Source organism: Apium graveolens, chromosome 4, assembly GCF_009905375.1.
Source record: "Apium graveolens cultivar Ventura chromosome 4, ASM990537v1, whole genome shotgun sequence".
Classification (NCBI taxonomy): domain Eukaryota; kingdom Viridiplantae; phylum Streptophyta; class Magnoliopsida; order Apiales; family Apiaceae; genus Apium; species Apium graveolens.
The window spans coordinates 301,468,916-301,489,263 of NC_133650.1; the positions used below are offsets into that span (position 1 = coordinate 301,468,916).

Below are 20,348 nucleotides of genomic sequence, written 5' to 3' on the forward strand. Positions count from 1 at the left end.
CTTATCTTCTAACACAGCATTTCTATTACTTAAAAACAGATTGTTCTCTTTAATCCTACTATTTTCTTTAGCAAGAGATTTAAGAGACACACGCAAATGATACAATTCAGTAGACATGTCATTAAAAGCATCATTGCACTCTTCTTTAGTAAGCTGTGTTAAATCAGTAGTGATTACCTGGTTGCTTGATGAACTAACTTCATTTTCCTCAGAATCAGCCATGAGAGCCAAGTTGACATATTCCACATCTTCATCCTCTTCTTCTCCATCAGCTGCCCAGTCTTTTTCTTGAGTAATGAAAGCCCTCTCCTTTTGCTTGAGCAGATCAAAATATTTCTTTTTGTAATCTACTTGGTCAAATTTCTTCTTTTCAGAAGTTGGCTTTCTGCACTCACTTGCAAAGTGTCCACTTATACCACAATTGAAACACTTGAACTTGGATCTGTCCACCATGTTCTTATGAGGTTTAGTGGCTCTAGTGTTTTTCCTAAATTTCATCTTTGCAAATCTCCTGGACAGAAATGCAAGATGCTCATCAATACCATCAGAGTCATCTTGGCTGGAGTTGTCTTCATTCTCAGCAACTTGCTCCTTACCCTTGCTTGATTCTGATTTGCTTGTGCCATCTTTGGAGTTTGATGTAGATCTCACAGTTTCTTGTCTGCATTCTTTCTCATTTTCAGCTACCAAGGCAACTGAACCTCCTTTCTTTCTTCCCTTCTCCAATACCTCATCCTGTTCCAGCTCTAGTTCATAAGTCTTCAAGATTCCATATAATCTTTCAAGAGTGAAGTCCTTATAATCTTGAGAGTTTCTCAAGGAGACAGTCATGGGTTTCCATTCCTTTGGCAAGGATCTTAAAAATTTAAGATTTGAATCCTTCACCTGGTACACTCTACCATACAGCTTCAGTCCATTCAACAGCTTTTGGAATCTATTGAATGTGTCATTTAAAGATTCATTTTCTTCAAAATGAAAATACTCATACTGTTGAATGAGAAGCTGCATTTTGTTTTCTTTTACTTGTTCTGTACCTTCACACAGTAGCTGAACTGTGTCCCAAACCTCTTTGGCAGTTGTGCAATTTATCACATTATCAAACATATCCTTGTCAAGACCATTAAACAAAATGTTCATAGCCTTCTTATCCTTGTGGACTTCTTCTGTGTCTTCCATTGTCCATTCTGCTCTAGGTTTTGGAATGGAATGACCAACAGCAATTGTGGCCGTAGCAACTGTGGCTACTTTGTGGGGAATGTGAGGACCATTCTCAATGCAGTTTACATAACCTTCATCTTGGGAGAGTAGATGAAGGTGCATTTTCACCTTCCAATGGTGAAAACTGTCTTTGTCAAGAACTGGGATTTTTACTCCAATATCCTTCTTACTCATCTTTGTTAGTTACCAAGATCTTTAAACTCTTTGTGTGTCAAGAGCTTGCTCTGATACCAATTGTTATTCCTAGTGGACTAACAATGAGATTTACAGAAGGGGGTTGAATGTAAATCTCAAAACTTTTTCAAGTTTTGAGCAGTTTTAAAGGCTTTGTGTTCAAGATAAACAAGTGTGTGAATTGCTTTAAGCTAATACAGACATATATATATTCAGGCACTAAAGTAAAGAAGACAACAGACCTTAAAAACTTTTCTGGTGGATTGTTGTTCCACCAGAGATGGTATTTCAGAAAATCTGTGATTCAAGATGTTGATCATAGCTGCATCCTAGTACAAACTAGATAATTTTTCTCTCAAGATTTTTCTAAACAGCACTGGAAAAATTCTTATCTAATTACTAGCTGCTACTTGGTTTATATATCACCAAGTGTACAAGTGAAGACAAAGATAAAAATACAATAATAAAATAAGTTCTCCACTTATTTCTTCTTCATAGCACTCAAGTACTTTGTTGACTATTGCCTCTTTGTACTAGAGTAGAACGGCTGCTTTATCTGATGTTCCTGAAATTAGGCTTCCACATTTCAGTTATCTCTGACAACCCATGTGTCTCTGTCTGCTGTTACAACTACCACTTATCAACTGCTATTTAACAGAACATCCGTTGAAGCTTTCATCCGTTGATGGCTTTATCCGTTGATGTGTTAGCAGTTGAAGCTCTATCCGTTGAAGCTTTAGAGACATCCGTTGAAGCTTTGTTTCTCATCCGTTGAAGGTCTTTAAGATATCCGTTGATACCACTTCATTTATACAAAATTACAAGGCATGAAATATTTACAATTGGCCTTCCTATTTGCATATCTTCTAGTAGTCAACATGATTTATATTTTCTCTCAACTTCTAAGAATTATATCTTAAATACAGAGACTAAAATGTGCTACAACAGTAGACTTATTTCTAAGTAAAGCTGCACCATCAACGGATAGCCAAAGTGGTCTTATCCGTTGAGGCTACAAACACTAAACTTCTACTTAAGTGTTTTGTTAAACATATCATCAAACTAATGCACATATATTCCTAACAAGATGTGTTAACGAAGCCAATATTAGTCAAGCAGCACAATTATTTCCTCTACAAGCTTGGAGTCTCAGCCAAAACAAAACAAATAGGGGTGTAATTCGAACCGAGCCGGCTCGAACTAGACTCGATAAATTGAGCTCGACTCGACTCGAACTCGTTATCGAGCTCGAGCTCGAACACATTTTCTGACTCGATAAAAAACTCGAGTCGAGCCGAGTTTTTTTGAGCTCGACTCGAGATCGACTCGATAAACTCGAACTCGAACTCGACTCGGCTCGAACTCGAGCTCGGTTACTTTTTTATAAATATATATGTGTTTGCTAATATATGTGTCATTCAATTGTCTTATAAAATTAGTTTTACAGACTAATTTACTAGTTTTTCATAATATATTGGCATTATTAGGGTTTTATTATATTTGGTAAAAATTTTGAATTGATTTATTTTGTTAAAATATATTTAATTTTTTTTATAGTTAAATTTTAAAATTATTTTCTTATTTGCTCCTTTTAAATTTCCGATGACTAAATCATATCAATAATTGAACTTTAGTTTTAACATGTAATAATACAACTTCTCAATTGATTGTTTTATTCTTAACTATCAAATCACATTAATTCTTTTAGGCTAATTATGTTATATGTACATGACATAATACTTGCATAATTATATTTATATGTAATGATTAATAACTCGAACGAGAGACTTTTACATACTTAAATTTAAAAATGCAACCAATATTATAAATAATATTTAAAAGATATATTTATAATAAGTGAAATTATTAGACTATTATATTTTAAATGTTATTAGAATTATTAGTATGTATTTAATATCTCAATATTACTTCGGCTTATCTTTCAACCAGTCGATCCATGAATCACTCGATTAACATTCGAGAACCTTTACATATATTACAAAATTACATAAAATCACTTGTTCCAACATGATCATAATATTCGAGAATTTTTGCATTTATTACACATCAGGATTAAATTTATTTTGATTAAGAAGAGAAATAATCAATTTTAGAAGTATTTTCGAGAACATATGACTTATTAATGTGTATAAAATTATTAACCAGGTCAAATGTATTAAAATTTGAATATATTATAGTGATTATTCATATATATTTACATTGTTCGCATAAGACTATTAAAATAATTATTCGTTAACGTATTTAGCTATGATATTTATTAAGCTCATTTTCCCAAGTCGGGACTACAAAAAGTTATTCGTTATATGAGGTTATTCATTTATCGAGGTGTACTTATGATTCTTGGTCTATGTCCCGTGGTGGCAATTTTTGAACAAGCAAAAATCAAATTTGTTCAAAAAAATCACATTTTATTATTTTTATTATCCTCATATTTTATTTAAGATATTTTTAAATGAAGATAAAATGTATTTGTAAATTATGTATGAAAATATGAGATTGAAATATTGTTTAACTGATTGAAAACGTTGAGTATAGAAAATATTAAGTGTGTTGTTACTGTTATTCTCCTCGTATTTTATTGTCATTTTAAATAGAAAATGAATATTTTTAGGTTGAACTTGAAAATAAAATAACGTTATCGGATAATTTTCATGAAACCAAAGTAAAAACTCGAAAACTCGATAATAACCCCAATAATCTTGAAAACTCGATAATAATCTATATAAGCTCGAAAACTCGATAAACTCGATGACCCGTTAAAAAACTCGATAAGTTCGAATTCGTTAAAATGGGATAAGCCCGAAAACTCGTTAAAAAACTCGAAAACTCGATTAAAAAACTCGATTATATCGAACTCGTTTTTTTTGGCTCGACTCGACTCGATTAAAAAAAGTTCGAACTCGAATTTAATAAGTACAAACTCGACTCGACTCGACTCGACTCGAGTTACATCCCTAAAAACAAAGTACATTACAATATTCCGGTGGTAGTGCAACTGGAAAGTAGGTACACACCGCGTCAAAAGAATTATCTAAGTGAGTTAAGTCCGGTCTCGTGATGTCTCAGCCAAGTGGAGATTCGTTTATAATGTTTTTATATTAGAAGTTTATATTCCTGGTTCTTGATGGAGTTTAAATGGTGAACAAATATTACCGATTTTGAGGATAATTAGATTTGTAGCATTCTCTTTGTAGTTATGAAATTTGGATTTAGATCGAGTAATTTATTGGTGTAACTGTAAGTAATATTGGCCAAGTTTTTCTATTGGTTAATTGTTGAGTGAATCAGACCACACGTTCCTTTATGACCCCACTAAAATTATTGTACTACAATATTGAGCATTTTAATTGTTATTTTCTAGGATTCTAGAATGTACGACAGTTCATTATTCATTCCCCGTCATAAGTTATAATTATTTGATTTATTTAGTTTATTTCAATCTTTTTGAACTAGTTAACATGCTGGTCCTAATTGTGGGTCCAATTTGATGATTTGTGACGAAATTTAAACTTATGACAAAATTTATATTTATGATGAAATTGGTAATTGTGACTAAAATTTGAACTTTAGACTTGAGCAAAAATAACGAAATTTTTCCGCCGCAATTGAACTAATGGAGAAAATTTTTAGTATAAAAATTTCGTCGCAAATGGCCTTATTTCTTGTAGTGAATAACATCAAAATCCACATAGTTTGCATCCTTAATTTCCAAAGTCCATACATAATTGTATGTTTTACAAATGTTATTATGGTCAAATATAAAAATATAAAATATAATTATAAAATACATTATTTAAAAAACATAAATTTATTTAAGGAATAAAATTATTATATTAAAATTTAGTAAAATAAAGAACAGAAATTATAATAAAAATTCCTATAATCATCCCGTATATTGCACGGATATAAAACTAGTTTTTCTAATATAGACAATAGGTTGTTAAAAATGTTAAAATCAAATAACATGTGTGTATTTAAAAAATGTGGCACCTATATATCTACTTATTCTGATCATTTGGAAAGAAAGATATGGAAGAAAAGGCTGAGAATAAATTGAAAGTTCTGTGCCTTCATCGGTATGGATGCAGTGGTGCATATCTTAAGAAGCGCCTTCAAGTATGGCCTTCAAATGTACTCCAAACCAAGGATTTTGTATTCATAGATGCTCCTTTTCCAAAACACAATAAACCATTCCCAGCTTTTTCGTGGTTTAACTCTTCTCGTGAGGTACACAATCATTAATGATCATAACAATTTTTTTTCACTTCCTTTGCCTCATTTGTTGTAGTGCTGATATAAATTTTGCACCCACAAATATTAGGATCCAGTCGAATACGATATGACGTTTAATGAGTCTATGGAACTCATTGAGGAAACCATGGTAAAGTTTGGACCATTTGATGGGGTTCTAGGCTTCTCCCAGGTAAACTATATATGCTAACTCTTTTTCTAAAATCGTCTCTGTCTGTTATATGATACAACTCATTTTGAACTTACTTGGACATGGAGCTTATGTAGCAGCTGCTTTACCAATACTACAAGCGCAGGTAAATGGATTAGGACTTATATTTTATTTTCAGGGTTTCATAATTAAACAGTTCAATACTCTACATGGTATGAACAACATTCTCTTTATAACCATTTACACAAGTAATCAGAGTTACTTTCCTGGATTTGCTTTCCTGAAGGTTGAACTAGTGCCACCTAGTAAATCCTTTCCTTTCCTAGCCTGAATGCCCTCACGCTCCGAATCTATAATAAAACCAAAACCTTAATCAGATTCTCAACTGTCGTTCCCGGAACGTTTACTATTTACACTAATCCTATCAAACGATTGACCTTAACTATACGAGTATAGTTACACAAATACACATATCATATAATATACTTCACTCTTACCCTTTATACTTTCAAGTATTCAATTATATCTTAAAACACACTTTTAATTCGACTTTAAACCAAATCAAGCAACCACAACTCACATGAGTACACATTTCATTCAAAACTCAATTCCATAATCATAACACTACTTATAACCGTTTAGAATCAAGACAACTAATTCTTCTTTTTAAAATTCTATAATTCGAACCAAAAATAGCAAATAAGCAAACAATTCCTAAAATTTTCACATGCAATCACCTAGTTATCTTCTATAATCAAATCCATCACTTAAATTTGAATTTGACTTCTTAAAAATCATGATCCATTCGGCCCTACTATAAATATCAATCAAAATCAATCAATTTTTCATACCAAATCCACATAAACACATAAACACATAAACAATCATTTAGACATATAATACAACTTAATATTCTTATAAAACAACTATACCATTCGAATTTCTCAAGAAATACAACATGCAACTTTAATTTAATCTTACAAATGACATGCAAGAGTATTTTCATGGCTTAAACCTAAATCCTAGTTGATTCAAGCAAGAATAACACACCAAGTTGCTATCTTCTTCTATATTAAGCAAGAATTCGAACCAAACATAACACAATCCCACATGCATACTCGAATTTAACCTTTAATTCAATTTAGGCCCTTAGTTAATCCATCAATTTCAAAAACAACTATCAAACAATCATTTTTATCAACCAAAATCAATTTATTCTTTGATAACCCAAAACCCTATTCGGCTTTTACACTAATCAACACATGCATGGACAATTTGGACCCTTTACACTACCAATCACTCTAATCAAACAATAATTTCTAATATTAAACATTAACAACTCATTTTCATCAACTAACATCAACTTAATTCTTTTAAAAATCAAAACCCATTCGGGTGTTTTCAAGATTAACACATGCTACAATCAAAAGAACAAGTTTTTGGTGTAGTAGAGTTCAGTGGTTACATCATTACTCACCACCGGTTCACCGGAGTTCATCACCGGTGGCGGTGACCTCACGGTGGTGCCCTCATTCGAGGGTATCCTACCATAAAACCTCCGATTATTTTCTAAAATCATAAAAATAAACAAATACAAGACAAGATCACCACAAGTTCACTTCATCTTGATTTTATAAAGCAACAATTCGGCCTAGCCGAATCTACACACACGCACACAACCCACATGCAAGTATCAAACTATGCATGCAATAAGATTAGAGCTCATATATGGAACAAGAAAGAATTTCCATGGAAGAATCCATAAAAATCAAGTGTAGAAGAGTGATATACCGAGTGGAATAGAGAGAGAGTGGAGAGTGAGCTTCGAGAGTGAGAGAGATGAGAGAAAAAGAGAGAATGAAAGTGTGGCCGGGTGGAAAAGAAAGGAAGGAAGAGGAAATGAGTGTATATATATGCTTAGAGGGCAGGGGCATTTTAGTAATTAACTAATCCCCACTTATGTTGATTAATATTTTTCTTTTTACTCAATAAGATAAAAACTAAATATAAATTATATCTCTCTCAGAAAGTTGAAAATTATTGCAAATGACAATTTCAAAATGTAGATCTCAAAATTAGCTTTTCAACCATTACTCATAATAAGGTTTTGAGCGTACGGTTGATTTTATATGAATTTCGCAATCTCGCCTTAATAATAACATTTTTCCACATAAAATATATTTAAAAATGCAAAGACCTCCAAATAAATCCACTTATCATTTTTAAAAAGTCTCTAGGACTACTAAGAAGATATCAAAACAAATCCCATGTTTTTATCTTACTCAGATAATTTTATAAAAATGCACGAAGGTTTATTAGACCTTTATTTAAATCACATAATTCCTTAAAATTCATAAAAATGTCACAGAACACATAGTCATGCACACAGACAACAATCTCACATATATAATCACATAACGACTCAGGTCGAATTATGGAATTTATCCTTCTTTAATCTTTATCCTTTTCTACGCGTAACGGGTCACGTTCAGCCTGACGGCCCGACGCTCAGCGTTTCGATTACGCTTCTCATTATCTTTTCCAATCGACACGTCACTTAGGACGAAATACTTTATTTACTCATTCATTTCATTCAATCACACATAATTCACATTTTATATTCTTTAATTCCTTATTAGGACGGGTTCCGTTCTACCTGTCGGCCCGACACCCCAACTTAACTTCTAAGCTGACTCTTTAAATTGGAACGTTTTTATTTACGCTCCTATATTCTAACATACAGTAACGACAATTAATCAACACTTAATCACATAATTATAATCACATCACATAACATACTTTATTGACTTGATTACGTCGCAAAATTCGCAGTCGTCACATATGTCATAGCCTATTTATTTATTCGAGGATTTAACTCAACTCAAATAAGAATGTAACAAGTAAATAGTGGATCTACCGTCAAAGAGATCTCACAAAGTAACATCTGTCAAAGGATTCAGAAACAAGGTTCATCTACAGTCTTGAGGAATTACTTCACTGGAAGAAGTTCAAGAAATTAATCAAGCCATAGTGATATAAATCAAGATTGTGGATTTAATCAAGTGATAGAGGTCTTGTCAGGGTATCAAATAGTTACAGGGATTTAATCTGAAGAAAATCAAGTTATTAAAGTCAAGACATGAAGAAACATCACGGAAGTTAGTCACTCATGAACCAGACAATACATCGAGTGTCAACATTGAAGTGGTGGAATTGATTCATAATTTTCAGTGATTTTCAGAAGATCTTCAGAAGAGTGGTTGCTGTTCAAGAGTAGTATTAATTCTTTATTAATTAATTAAGTCATATAATTTAATTAAGACAATAAATTATATCTGCAAAGATTAATTTATTGATTAATTGAATTAATTGATTAAGTAATTTTGGATTAATATTATTGATTTTCAGAAGTGTAATTGAATTAAAATCAGTTTTAATTCAATAAGACAATTAAACTTGAACTGGCTTGACAATCCAGATTGTCATACCGATTGTCATGCCAGGTCATTTCTAATTGTCTCACCGAAAGTTCTACTAGCCGTGGGATTGTCTTGCTAGTTCAGGAGATTGTCATACCGAAAGTTCTACTAGCTATGGAATTGTCTTGCTAGTTCAAGTGATTATCTCACCGATTGTCATACTAGTTCAAAAGATTGTCATACCGAAAGTCATGCCAATTCTCAGATAGTCATGCTAGTTCAATTGATTCTGTTGATTGAATTATTAAAAAGATAAGCAACAGAATACATTCAATACTTAACCAACTCAAGAACAGAACAGAAGCAGCCGCCCAAAACATTTCATCTCTCTGCTGAATTCAAGATTATCAATTTCTAGTTTTTAAAGTTAAATCCAAACCACTAGAAATCATTCTCTTGTTCTTGTGTAACTATCTAGCGGATCAAAATCCCTAGAACTTAATCTCAAATTGCTTCTAGCATTTTATCTTTTTTATTGCAAAAATAGAAAAAGTTCATGTCGAATTTATTCTAGATTTGTAATAATCTATTTGAAATTAATCCCTTGTAAACGATACCATTGTTGTAACACCTTTCAAGTTTAATAATAGTTTTATTTAACTTGAATTTTGTTTCACTTTTTTATTCCGCACTAAATTCGATTAAACGGTATAGTTTGTATTCAACCCCCCTTCTACAAACATATTGGGACCTAACAGAGTCTCACCCCTGACAGAGGAGAGTTGCTACAAGACCCATAGATATGCCAACATTTACTTGGGAAGTTGATATATTTGACTATAACGAGGCCAGATATAGCCTTTCATGTGCACAACTTGGCCCAGTTCATGCAAAAACCAACCTCAGTTCGCATGCAAGCTGCAAAACGAGTTTTTGAGGTATCTTTTAAACAATCCAGCACACGGCATCCTCCTAGCATCATCATCTGCTGCAGAGCTCACAGCGTATTGTGATAGTGATTGGGAAAGTTGTCCAATCACCAGAAAATCAACGTCGGGTTATTGTGTATTTCATGGCATGTCACCAGTGTCTTGGAAGACTAAGAAACAGTCAGTGGTAGCAAGGTCAACGGCGGAGGTGGAGTATAGAGCAATGACCTTGACATGTTGTGAAGTTACATGGCTATCTAGCTTGCTGAAAGATATGGGACTTGTAGACATGCCACCCACCTTGATCAAAACAGACAACCATGCTGCCTGGTCGATTGCTGCTAATCCTATCTTGCACGAGCGCACAAAGTATATCGAAATCAATATACACTTTATTAGAGACAAAATTTCTGAAGGAGCAGTGGAAACGGCGTATGTGCCTTCTCATGCACAAGTAGCAGATGTGTTAACGAAGCCAATATTAGTCAAGCAGCACAATTATTTGCTCAACAAGCTTGGAGTCTCAGCCAAAACAAAACAAATAGGGGTGTAATTCGAACCGAGCCGGCTCGAACTAGACTCGATTAATTGAGCTCGACTCGACTCGAACTCGTTATCGAGCTCGAGCTCGAACACATTTTCTGACTCGATAAAAAACTCGAGTCGAGCCGAGTTTTTTTGAGCTCGACTGGAGATCGACTCGATAAACTCGAACTCGAACTCGACTCGGCTCGAACTCGAGCTCGGTTACTTTTTTATAAATATATATGTGTTTGCTAATATATGTGTCATTCAATTGTCTTATAAAATTAGTTTTACAGACTAATTTACTAGTTTTTCATAATATATTGGCATTATTAGGGTTTTATTATATTTGGTAAAAATTTTGAATTGATTTATTTTGTTAAAATATATTTAATTTTTTTTATAGTTAAATTTTAAAATTATTTTCTTATTTGCTCCTTTTAAATTTCTGATGACTAAATCATATCAATAATTGAACTTTAGTTTTAACATGTAATAATACAACTTCTCAATTGATTATTTTATTCTTAACTATCAAATCACATTAATTCTTTTAGGCTAAGTATGTTATATGTACAAGACATAATACTTACATAATTATATTTATATGTAATGATTAATAACTCGAACGAGAGACTTTTACATACTTAAATTTAAAAATGCAACCAATATTATAAATAATATTTAAAAGATATATTTATAATAAGTAAAATTATTAGACTAATATATTTTAAATGTTATTAGAATTATTAGTATGTATTTAATATCTCAATATTACTTCGGCTTATCTTTCAACCAGTCGATCCATGAATCACTCGATTAACATTCGAGAACCTTTACATATATTGCAAAATTACATAAAATCACTTGTTCCAACATGATCATAATATTCGAGAATTTTTGCATTTATTACACATAAGGATTAAATTTATTTTGATTAAGAAGAGAAACAATCAATTATAGAAGTATTTTCGAGAACATATGACTTATTAATGTGTATAAAATTATTAACCAGATCAAATGTATTAAAATTTGAATATATTATTTAAAATATAGTGATTATTTATTTATATTTACATTGTTCGCATAAGACTATTAAAATAATTATTCGTTAACGTATTTAGCTATGATATTCATTAAGCTCATTTTCCCAAGTCGGGACTACAAAAAGTTATTCGTAATATGAGGTTATTCATTTATCGAGGTGTACTTATGATTCTTGGTCTATGTCCCGTGGTGGCAATTTTTGAACAAGCAAAAATCAAATTTGTTCAAAAAAATCACAATTTATTATTTTTATTATCCTCATATTTTATTTAAGATGTTTTCAAATGAAGATAAAATGTATTTGTAAATTATGTATGAACTGATGAGATTGAAATATTGTTTAACTGATTGAAAACGTTGAGTATAGAAAATATTAATTGTGTTGTTATTGTTATTCTCCTCGTATTTTATTGTCATTTTAAATAGAAAATGAATATTTTTAGGTTGAACTTGAAAATAAAATTACGTTATCGGATAATTTTCATGAAACCAAAGTAAAAACTCGAAAACTCGATAATAACCCCAATAATCTTGAAAACTCGATAATAATCTATATAAGCTCGAAAACTCGATAAGCTCGACGACCCGTTAAAAAACTCGATAAGTTCTAATTCGTTAAAATGGGATATGCCCGAAAACTCGAAAACTCGATTATATCGAACTCATTTTTTTTTTGCTCGACTCGACTCGATTAAAAAATGTTCGAACTCGAATTTAATAAGTACAAACTCGACTCGACTCGACTCGACTCGAGTTATATCCCTAAAAACAAAGTACATTACAATATTCCGGTGGTAGTGCAACTGGAAAGTAGGTACACACCACGTCAAAAGAATTATCTAAGTGAGTTAAGTCCGGTCTCGTGATGTCTCAGCCAAGTGGAGATTCGTTTATAATGTTTTTATATTAGAAGTTTATATTCCTGGTTCTTGATGGAGTTTAAATGGTGATCAAATGTTACCGATTTTGAGGTTAATTAGATTTTTTAGCATTCTCTTTGTAGTTATGAAATTTGGATTTAGATCGAGTAATTTATTGGTGTAACTGTAAGTAATATTGGCCAAAATTTTCTATTGGTTAATTGTTGAGTGAATCAGACCACAAGTTCCTTTATGACTCCACTAAAATTATTGTACTACAATATTGAGCATTTTAATTGTTATTTTTCTAGGTTTCTAGAATGTACGACAGTTCATTATTCATTCCCCGTCATAAGTTATAATTATTTGATTTTTTTAGTTTATTTCAATCTTTTTGAACTAGTTAACATGCTGGTCCAAATTGTGGGTCCAGTTTGATGATTTGTGAAGAAATTTAAACTTATGACAAAATTTATATTTGTGATGAAATTGGTAATTGTGACTAAAATTTGAGCTTTAGACTTGAGCAAAAATAACGAAATTTTTCTGCCGCAATTGAACCAATGGCGAAATTTTTTCTAATATAGACAATAGGCTGTTAAAAATGTTAAAATCAAATAACATGTGTGCATTTAAAAAATGTGGCACCTATATATCTACTTATTCTGATCATTTGGAAAGGAAAATATGGAAGAAAAGGCTGAGAAGAAACTGAAAGTTCTGTTCCTTCATGGGTATGGATGCAGTGGTGCATATCTTAAGAAGCGCCTTCAAGTATGGCCTTAAAATGTACTCCAAACCATGGATTTTGTATTCATAGATGCTCCTTTTCCAAAACACAATAAACCATTCCCAGCTTTTTCGTGGTTTAACTCTTCTCGTGAGGTACACAATCATTAATGATCATAACAATTTTTTTTCACTTCCTTTGCCTCATTTGTTGTAGTGCTGATATAAATTTTGCACCCACAAATATTAGGATCCAGTCGAATACGATAGGACGTTAAATGAGTCTATGGCACTCATTGAGGAAACCATGGTAAAGTTTGGACCATTTGATGGGGTTCTAGGCTTCTCCCAGGTAAACTATATATGCTAACTCTTTTTCTAAAATCGTCTCTGTCTGTTATATGATACAACTCATTTTGAACTTACTTGGACAGGGAGCTTATGTAGCAGCTGCTTTACCAATACTACAAGCCCAGGTAAATGGATTAGGACTTATATTTTATTTTCTCTATTGGGTATGACCAATGACATGAATATAAGTGTAGATATAGTAATATAGGCTCACAATAAGCAAACATGCTTGACTAATATTTCTGAATGGATAATAATTGAAGAGATGACTAAAATGAATACATGCTGAATGTTTAAAACAAGAGAAACTAACAACTATAAACCAGGAACTAAATACCTGATTTATCTCCATTACTCTCCTAGATAGACTCAACTACTAAGACCTATTCTAACTGCATACAACCACGTATACACAGCTGATTTATTATTAAAACAGAATTAATCATATTTAGATTAAATTAATATTCCAACAAACTCCCCCTTAATCTAAAATTGATTAAGGTCCTTGACTCCCAGCAGCTGGCGCATCCTTTCAAACTTAACAATTGACATGGGCTTTGTAAGAATATCTGCTCGCTGTGCCTCTATGTTCACATGTCTGATAACTATGGAACCTTTCTCTACACATTCTCGGATGAAGTGGTAGCGCACATCTATGTGTTTACTACGTCCGTGGAACACTGAATTTTTAGCAAGGTCTATAGCAGACCTATTATCAATGTAAAGCACAACTGGTCCAGCTTTGATGTTCATAATCTGACTTAACAAACTGTGTAACCAAATCCCTTGACAGGCCGCAGCCGTGGCTGCCATAAACTCAGCTTCACATGATGACAACGCCACACATCGTTGTTTTTGAGATACCCATGTGATCAATGATTCATCAAGATAAAAAGCCATACCTCCTGTTGATTTCCTGTCCACAATGTCGCCTGCAAGATCACTTTCAGAGAAGCCAGAAAGCATATAGTCACCACGACCTCGAGCATACACAGTCCATAGTTTAACGTCCCTTTCACGTACCTCATAATTCTTTTTACAGCGTTCAGATGCAACACAGTAGGTCTCTCCATGAATCTACTCACCAAGCCTACTGCATACGCAATGTCAGGGCGCGTATGCACCAAGTACCTCAAACCACCCACCATACTCTTAAAATCCGTAGAATTTACAGCTTCACCTTTCTCATCCTTGTGTAGTTGAATCTTTGGTTCCATCGGGTACTTGGCTGAGTTGCACTCTGTTAAGCCAGCCTTCTCCAACACTTTTCTAGCGTACGCCGTCTGTTTTAACTCGATATGCCCTGCTCCTTGGTTTACTTCAATACCAAGATAATAACTCAGTTGTCCAAGATCTGACATCTCGAATTCTTTACTCATCTGTGCCTTGAACTGAACAATGTTGGTTACATTCGTGCCCGTGATGATCAAGTCGTCTACATATACATCTATAATCAAAGTTTCATCATCCTCCTTTTTAGTATACACAGCATGTTCCAACGGGCATTTGATAAACCCAAGTTTTTCCAGACACTTATTCAGTTGATTGTACCAAGCTCGAGGAGCTTGTCGAAGCCCGTACAGTGCTTTAAACAACCTGTAGACCTTTTGCTCTTCCCCTTGCTTCTCATAACCTTCTGGTTGCTGGACATATACCTCCTCATATAGTTGACCATTTAAGAACGCTGATTTAATGTCCAAATGATGAACTTCCCAAGAATTTTGGGCAGCCAATGCTAGAAGTAGTCGTACTGTTTCCATCCTTGTTACTGGGGCAAAAGCTTGTTCGAAATCAATACCACATTTCTGTACATATCCCTTGGCGACGAGTCTTGCCTTATGCTTCAAAATCTTCCCATCGGTGTCCTTTTTTACTTTGTAAACCCACTTCAAAGCAATCGACTTATGACCAGGTGGCAAGTTTGTCAATTCCCAGGTTCTATTTCTCTCTATAGCTTCAATTTCACAGTCCATGGCCTGTCTCCAGCAACTTTCTTTTATTGCTTCTGCGAAATGTACTGGTTCATCAATCCCAGCTAACAACAACTCGTCAGCTAAGTCATCATCCAGTTCCTGCTGCTCAGTTTCGTTGTATATGTCCTGAAGTAGCCCGTAACGATGAGGTGACTCACTACCATCATAGGCATCTTCATTTAGAGTTTCTGTGGTGCTGTAACGAGACTGAGGAGTCTGTGAGGTATGTGACTGAGGTGACTCTGCTTCACCTGATTCAGAAGAATGATTGTTTGACCAGTTTTCATCTCCCATATTTTGCACTCGAGGAGTGCCTTGATCACTCGATATTTCTTCGTCCTGAGTTTCTTCACCGAATACCCCTGCCACAGTGAACGATGTCGACACCTGTGTATCATCTTTAGTTGCATTATTCCAATTCCATCCCTTTGCTTCATCGAACACGACGTCCCGGCTAATGTGCACACGCCCAGTGTCGGGATTTAACAAACGGTAAGCCTTTGTACCTGCTTCTCGTCCAAGATGAACAACACGAACACTTCTGTCATCCAATTTAGTTGTATGCACACTTGGTACTTTCATATAAGCAATGCAGCCAAAGACCTTGAGATATTCCACCTGTGGCTTTTTCTTTGACCATGACTCATAAGGCGTTGCACCTTCAACTGCTCGAGTTGGCACTCGGTTTAACAAATAAACGGCGTGCCTTATTGCTTCTCCCCACATATACATAGGCATGTTTCTTTCTTTCAGTAGACTCCTCCCCATGGCAACCACAGTTCTGTTGCGTCACTCCACAACTCCGTTCTGTTGTGGAGTGTATGGAGCTGTAAAGTGGCGAGCAATACCCATATCGTTACAAAAACTTGCAAAGGCCTTCGAGCAGAATTCTCCTCCTCTATCAGTGCGAAGAACTTTAATAGTCTGGTTTGATTCCTTTTCCACCAATACTTTAAATGTCTTAAAATATGTCAGTGCTTCATCCTTTGTCCTGAGCATATAAACCCACATTGCACGACTAAAATCGTCAACAAACAATAGAAAATACTTGTTACCAGCTGGTGTTGGTGGAGAGATAGGGCCACAGATGTCTCCATGGATGAGTTCCAGCCGTTCCTTGGCACTAAAGACAGACTGTGTGGGAAACGGGCATCGCGCCTGTTTAGACATCAAGCATCCCTTACACACTTCCTTTGGGTGTGTAAAAGTGGGCAAACCATGTACCATTCGATTCTTGGACATCAGGTTCATAGAGTTAAAATTCACATGACCAAGCCATGCATGCCAAAGCAAGGTCAAATCATCTGCTTTTGTTAACAAACACATTCCACTAGTATCCTTTGTTAAAACCTTGTATAATCTATTTGATGCACGCTTCACTTTCATTATCATGGTATTTTTCTCATTATAAATCCACAAAAAATCTCCCTTAATAATCACTTTACTACCACCTTCAGACAATTGGCCCAATGAAATTATATTATTGCATAGACTTGGAATAAAGTATACCTCTTTGAGAGTACATTCCTTGCCATCCTGAGTTGTAAGATTGATTGATCCTTTCCCATGTATTTCAACTGTGGATCCATCTCCAAACTTGACTCTACCTCTCGCTCCTTCATCCAGTTTAGTGAACTTGTGACGGTAACCGGTCATGTGGTTACTAGCCCCATTATCGAGATACCACACACTTGTGTCCCTTTGTCCTTCGAATCCAGCTTTGTTCAATTTTGGACTTACTCCCCTTCATGGAGCAAAATCATCTCATCCTTGACACCATGACATTCTGCCAGCAAAAGAGTGGGTTCATCATCATTTACATAGGCCAAATTTGCCTCATGTGTTTGCTCCTTTTCTCTCCTGGGTTTACGACACTCCGCAGCATAGTGTCCGTAAGCACTGCAATTAAAACAGCGTATGTTGTTTCTGTCACGACCACCTCTAGAGAAGTCTCTTCCCTTTGTTACATCTCTTCCCCGTGAGCTACCTCTGTTCGCTCGCTTCACCCACTCATCCCGAGTGAGTAATAGTTGGCCTTCCTTATTCTCCCTTTTCACCCATTCTTCTTCGGTGAGAAGTAGCTGTTGATCACTGCTCTCATTTTTCCCACGTACTCTTTCTTCATGGGCCTTAAGAGAGCCCACTGTCTCCTCAACAAACATTTGCTCCAGGTTCCCGAACTGCTCAATAGCTGAAGCTATCTGTAAGAATCTGGTGGGTACAGCTCGCAGAATTTTCTTGACCACGTATTCTTCTTCAATCTCCTCTCCCAACGTACGTATATTGGCTACTAAGCCGTTCAGCCTCATGCAGAAATCGTCAAGTTGCTCAGTGTCCTTCATAGTGAGGGCTTCAAACTCTGATTTAAGAGTCTGAACCTTCGCTTTTTTTACTTTATCTGCACCCAGATGTACTGTCTTGATGGCATCCCACGCCTCCTTTGAGGTTTTCTTGTCTGCAATTGACAACAACAGGTCCTCAGCAATTCCCTGGTAGATTATGGCCATTGCACGTTTATCTACCTTATCCTCGACAACTGCTGTAGCTTCTTTAGGTTCTATAGCATCCCACATGCCGTGGGCTTGCATGAAAACCTTCATTTTTAGTGACCATGCTGTGTAGTTCGTTTTGTTGAGCATCGGAAAACTTAAACCAAATGAGCCCTCCTTTCCCTTGTTAGTTTCCATGAGTGTACAGACAGATTGTATGTATCAAGCTCTGATACCAAATATAAGTGTAGATATAGTAATATAGACTCACAATAAGCAAACGTGCTTGACTAATATTTCTGAATGGATAATAATTGAAGAGATGACTAAAATGAATAGATGCTGAATGTTTAAAACAAGAGAAACTAGCAACTATAAACCAGGAACTAAATACTTGATCTCCATTACTCTCCTAGATAGACTCAACTACTAAGACCTATTCTAACTGCACGTATACACAGCTGATTTATTATTAAAACAAAATTAATCATATTTAGATTAAATTAATATTCCAACAATGAACTTATATGCAAAGTTTTTCTAGTGAGACTCGACACCTTCACCTCTTGTTTCTCGATCTATCACATTTGTGTGATGAAAGTCATTAATATTTTGCATGTTAGGGTATGGCTCTAACTAAAGTTGAAGCGATAAAATTTGTCGTGGTGATATCTGGAGGTAAGTTAGGAGGCTCCAAGGTTCCAGCTCCCACGCTAGCCAAAAATGCATTCACCACTCTGACTGAGATTCCCTCACTCCACTGCTTTGGTACTCTATTCTTCTCAGTCTTAAATGTTTACAAACAACCATCTTACATGTACACCAAAAAATAACTTAGCTATTCGTTCTCTGAAATGTACACAGGAGAGAATGACTCATTTGCAAAGTTACCAGCAATTGAACTTTTGGGGTCGTTTGTTGATCCTTTTGTAATTTTTCACTCAGGGGGTCACGAGGTACCTAAATTAGGTAAGAGGTTTATATCTATCCTCGTGACAAATGACTGTCCTTTCATTGATCTTGCTCTACTTTATGAATTTGTTTTTCAACAAATATTTGAGAGTATTAAAAGATTGTCTTTTTGCCTTCAGATGAAGAAGGTTTGAAGGTGATGATAAGTTTTGTCAATAAGATTCAAGCCACGGTTTCAGCCCATGGACTCCGGTCACTTCTGTAGCTAAATCAATAACTGATCAGGAAATGTTACTTACATGTACTACTTGTATGTAAGAAAACTGTGTTATTGCTATTATGAAATAACTAAATAAGTGATGTGAATCCCAATTTTCAATCGAATTACGATAACAACTTAATTGAAGAAGACAAAACTATTTAATGAATTTATTCTAGTGCCAATAGACCAGTCATGTTTTGTGTTTAGCTAACGTGGAATGTGAGCTGTTGTGCTGAGTCAAATAAAGCCAATGAATGCAGATGGAGTCTTGGGACCATTGCTGTATTTGCTGGCATTCTAGTTTGTTATGGTGTGAGGATATTGTAGTATTTTATTTTCAGTAGTACGTTAGTAGTGTTAACTTTTGTAGTATTCTGATATAAGGACATGTAGTGTAGATGACCACAACAGGGTGAGTATTATGCAATTGAGTGAATGCATTTGAACTTCCTCACATTCTCTCTTTACTTTTCTTGCTGTAGTGTTTGTTGCTAATCTCCATAAAAGTTTTTATGGTATCAGAGCTAGCAACAGATAATAATAAACAGTGAAGAGGTTGAATATAAAAAGATCTAATATATCTTATAGCCTGTTACTCTATTCTCTGTCATTCTTGAGTGTGTAACATGTCTAGTCTATACACTTATTTTTCAGAGTTTCTTTAATTGCTACTAGTAGGGTTTCTGCTACAGATCTTCAGAATCCTTTATTCACTCACCCATCCGATGGCCCATTATCTGTGAGTGTGACTAAACTGCAGGGGGCTAGTGATTATAGGACTTGGAAAAGGTCATTTGAAATATAGTTGTAAGCAAAGAGGAAGTCGAGGTTTGTAGATGGGTCCATTGCAAGAAGCACTACAAATGCATTCGAATAGTCTTAGTCAGTTCTTAATGGGACTCAGTGATGTTTTCACTAGTATCCGTGGTCAAATGCTAATGATGAATCTATTTCCCACTCTTAGTCAAGCTTATTCCCTGTTACTGCAAGAAATCCATCGTACTTCTCTTATTGTCTCAACTGTTTATTTAGTGGCA

General features: G+C 34.6%; 1 protein-coding gene across 1 annotated transcript; it reads left to right on the forward strand.

Annotated features, from left to right (window-relative positions):
• The first annotated feature begins 13,282 nt into the window (after nucleotides 1–13,282).
• Nucleotides 13,283–19,450, forward strand: LOC141719951 (uncharacterized). The gene is made up of 6 exons (XM_074522309.1): nucleotides 13,283–13,369; nucleotides 13,575–13,676; nucleotides 13,759–13,800; nucleotides 18,761–18,905; nucleotides 19,002–19,106; nucleotides 19,229–19,450. The coding sequence occupies exons 1-6, from the start codon at nucleotides 13,283–13,285 to the stop codon at nucleotides 19,312–19,314; spliced, it is 567 nt and encodes a 188-aa protein (XP_074378410.1). The 3' UTR covers nucleotides 19,315–19,450.
• Nucleotides 19,451–20,348: the final 898 nt, after the last annotated feature.

Bases quoted from the DNA above. Each gene is read 5' to 3' on its own strand.
- LOC141719951 (XM_074522309.1), top strand. From the start codon at position 13,283: ATGGAAGAAAAGGCTGAGAAGAAACTGAAAGTTCTGTTCCTTCATGGG. The intron at 13,370-13,574 runs GTATGGCCTTAA...CACAAATATTAG, and splicing joins ATCTTAAGAAGCGCCTTCAA to GATCCAGTCGAATACGATAG. The intron at 18,906-19,001 runs GTACTCTATTCT...AAATGTACACAG, and splicing joins TCCCTCACTCCACTGCTTTG to GAGAGAATGACTCATTTGCA.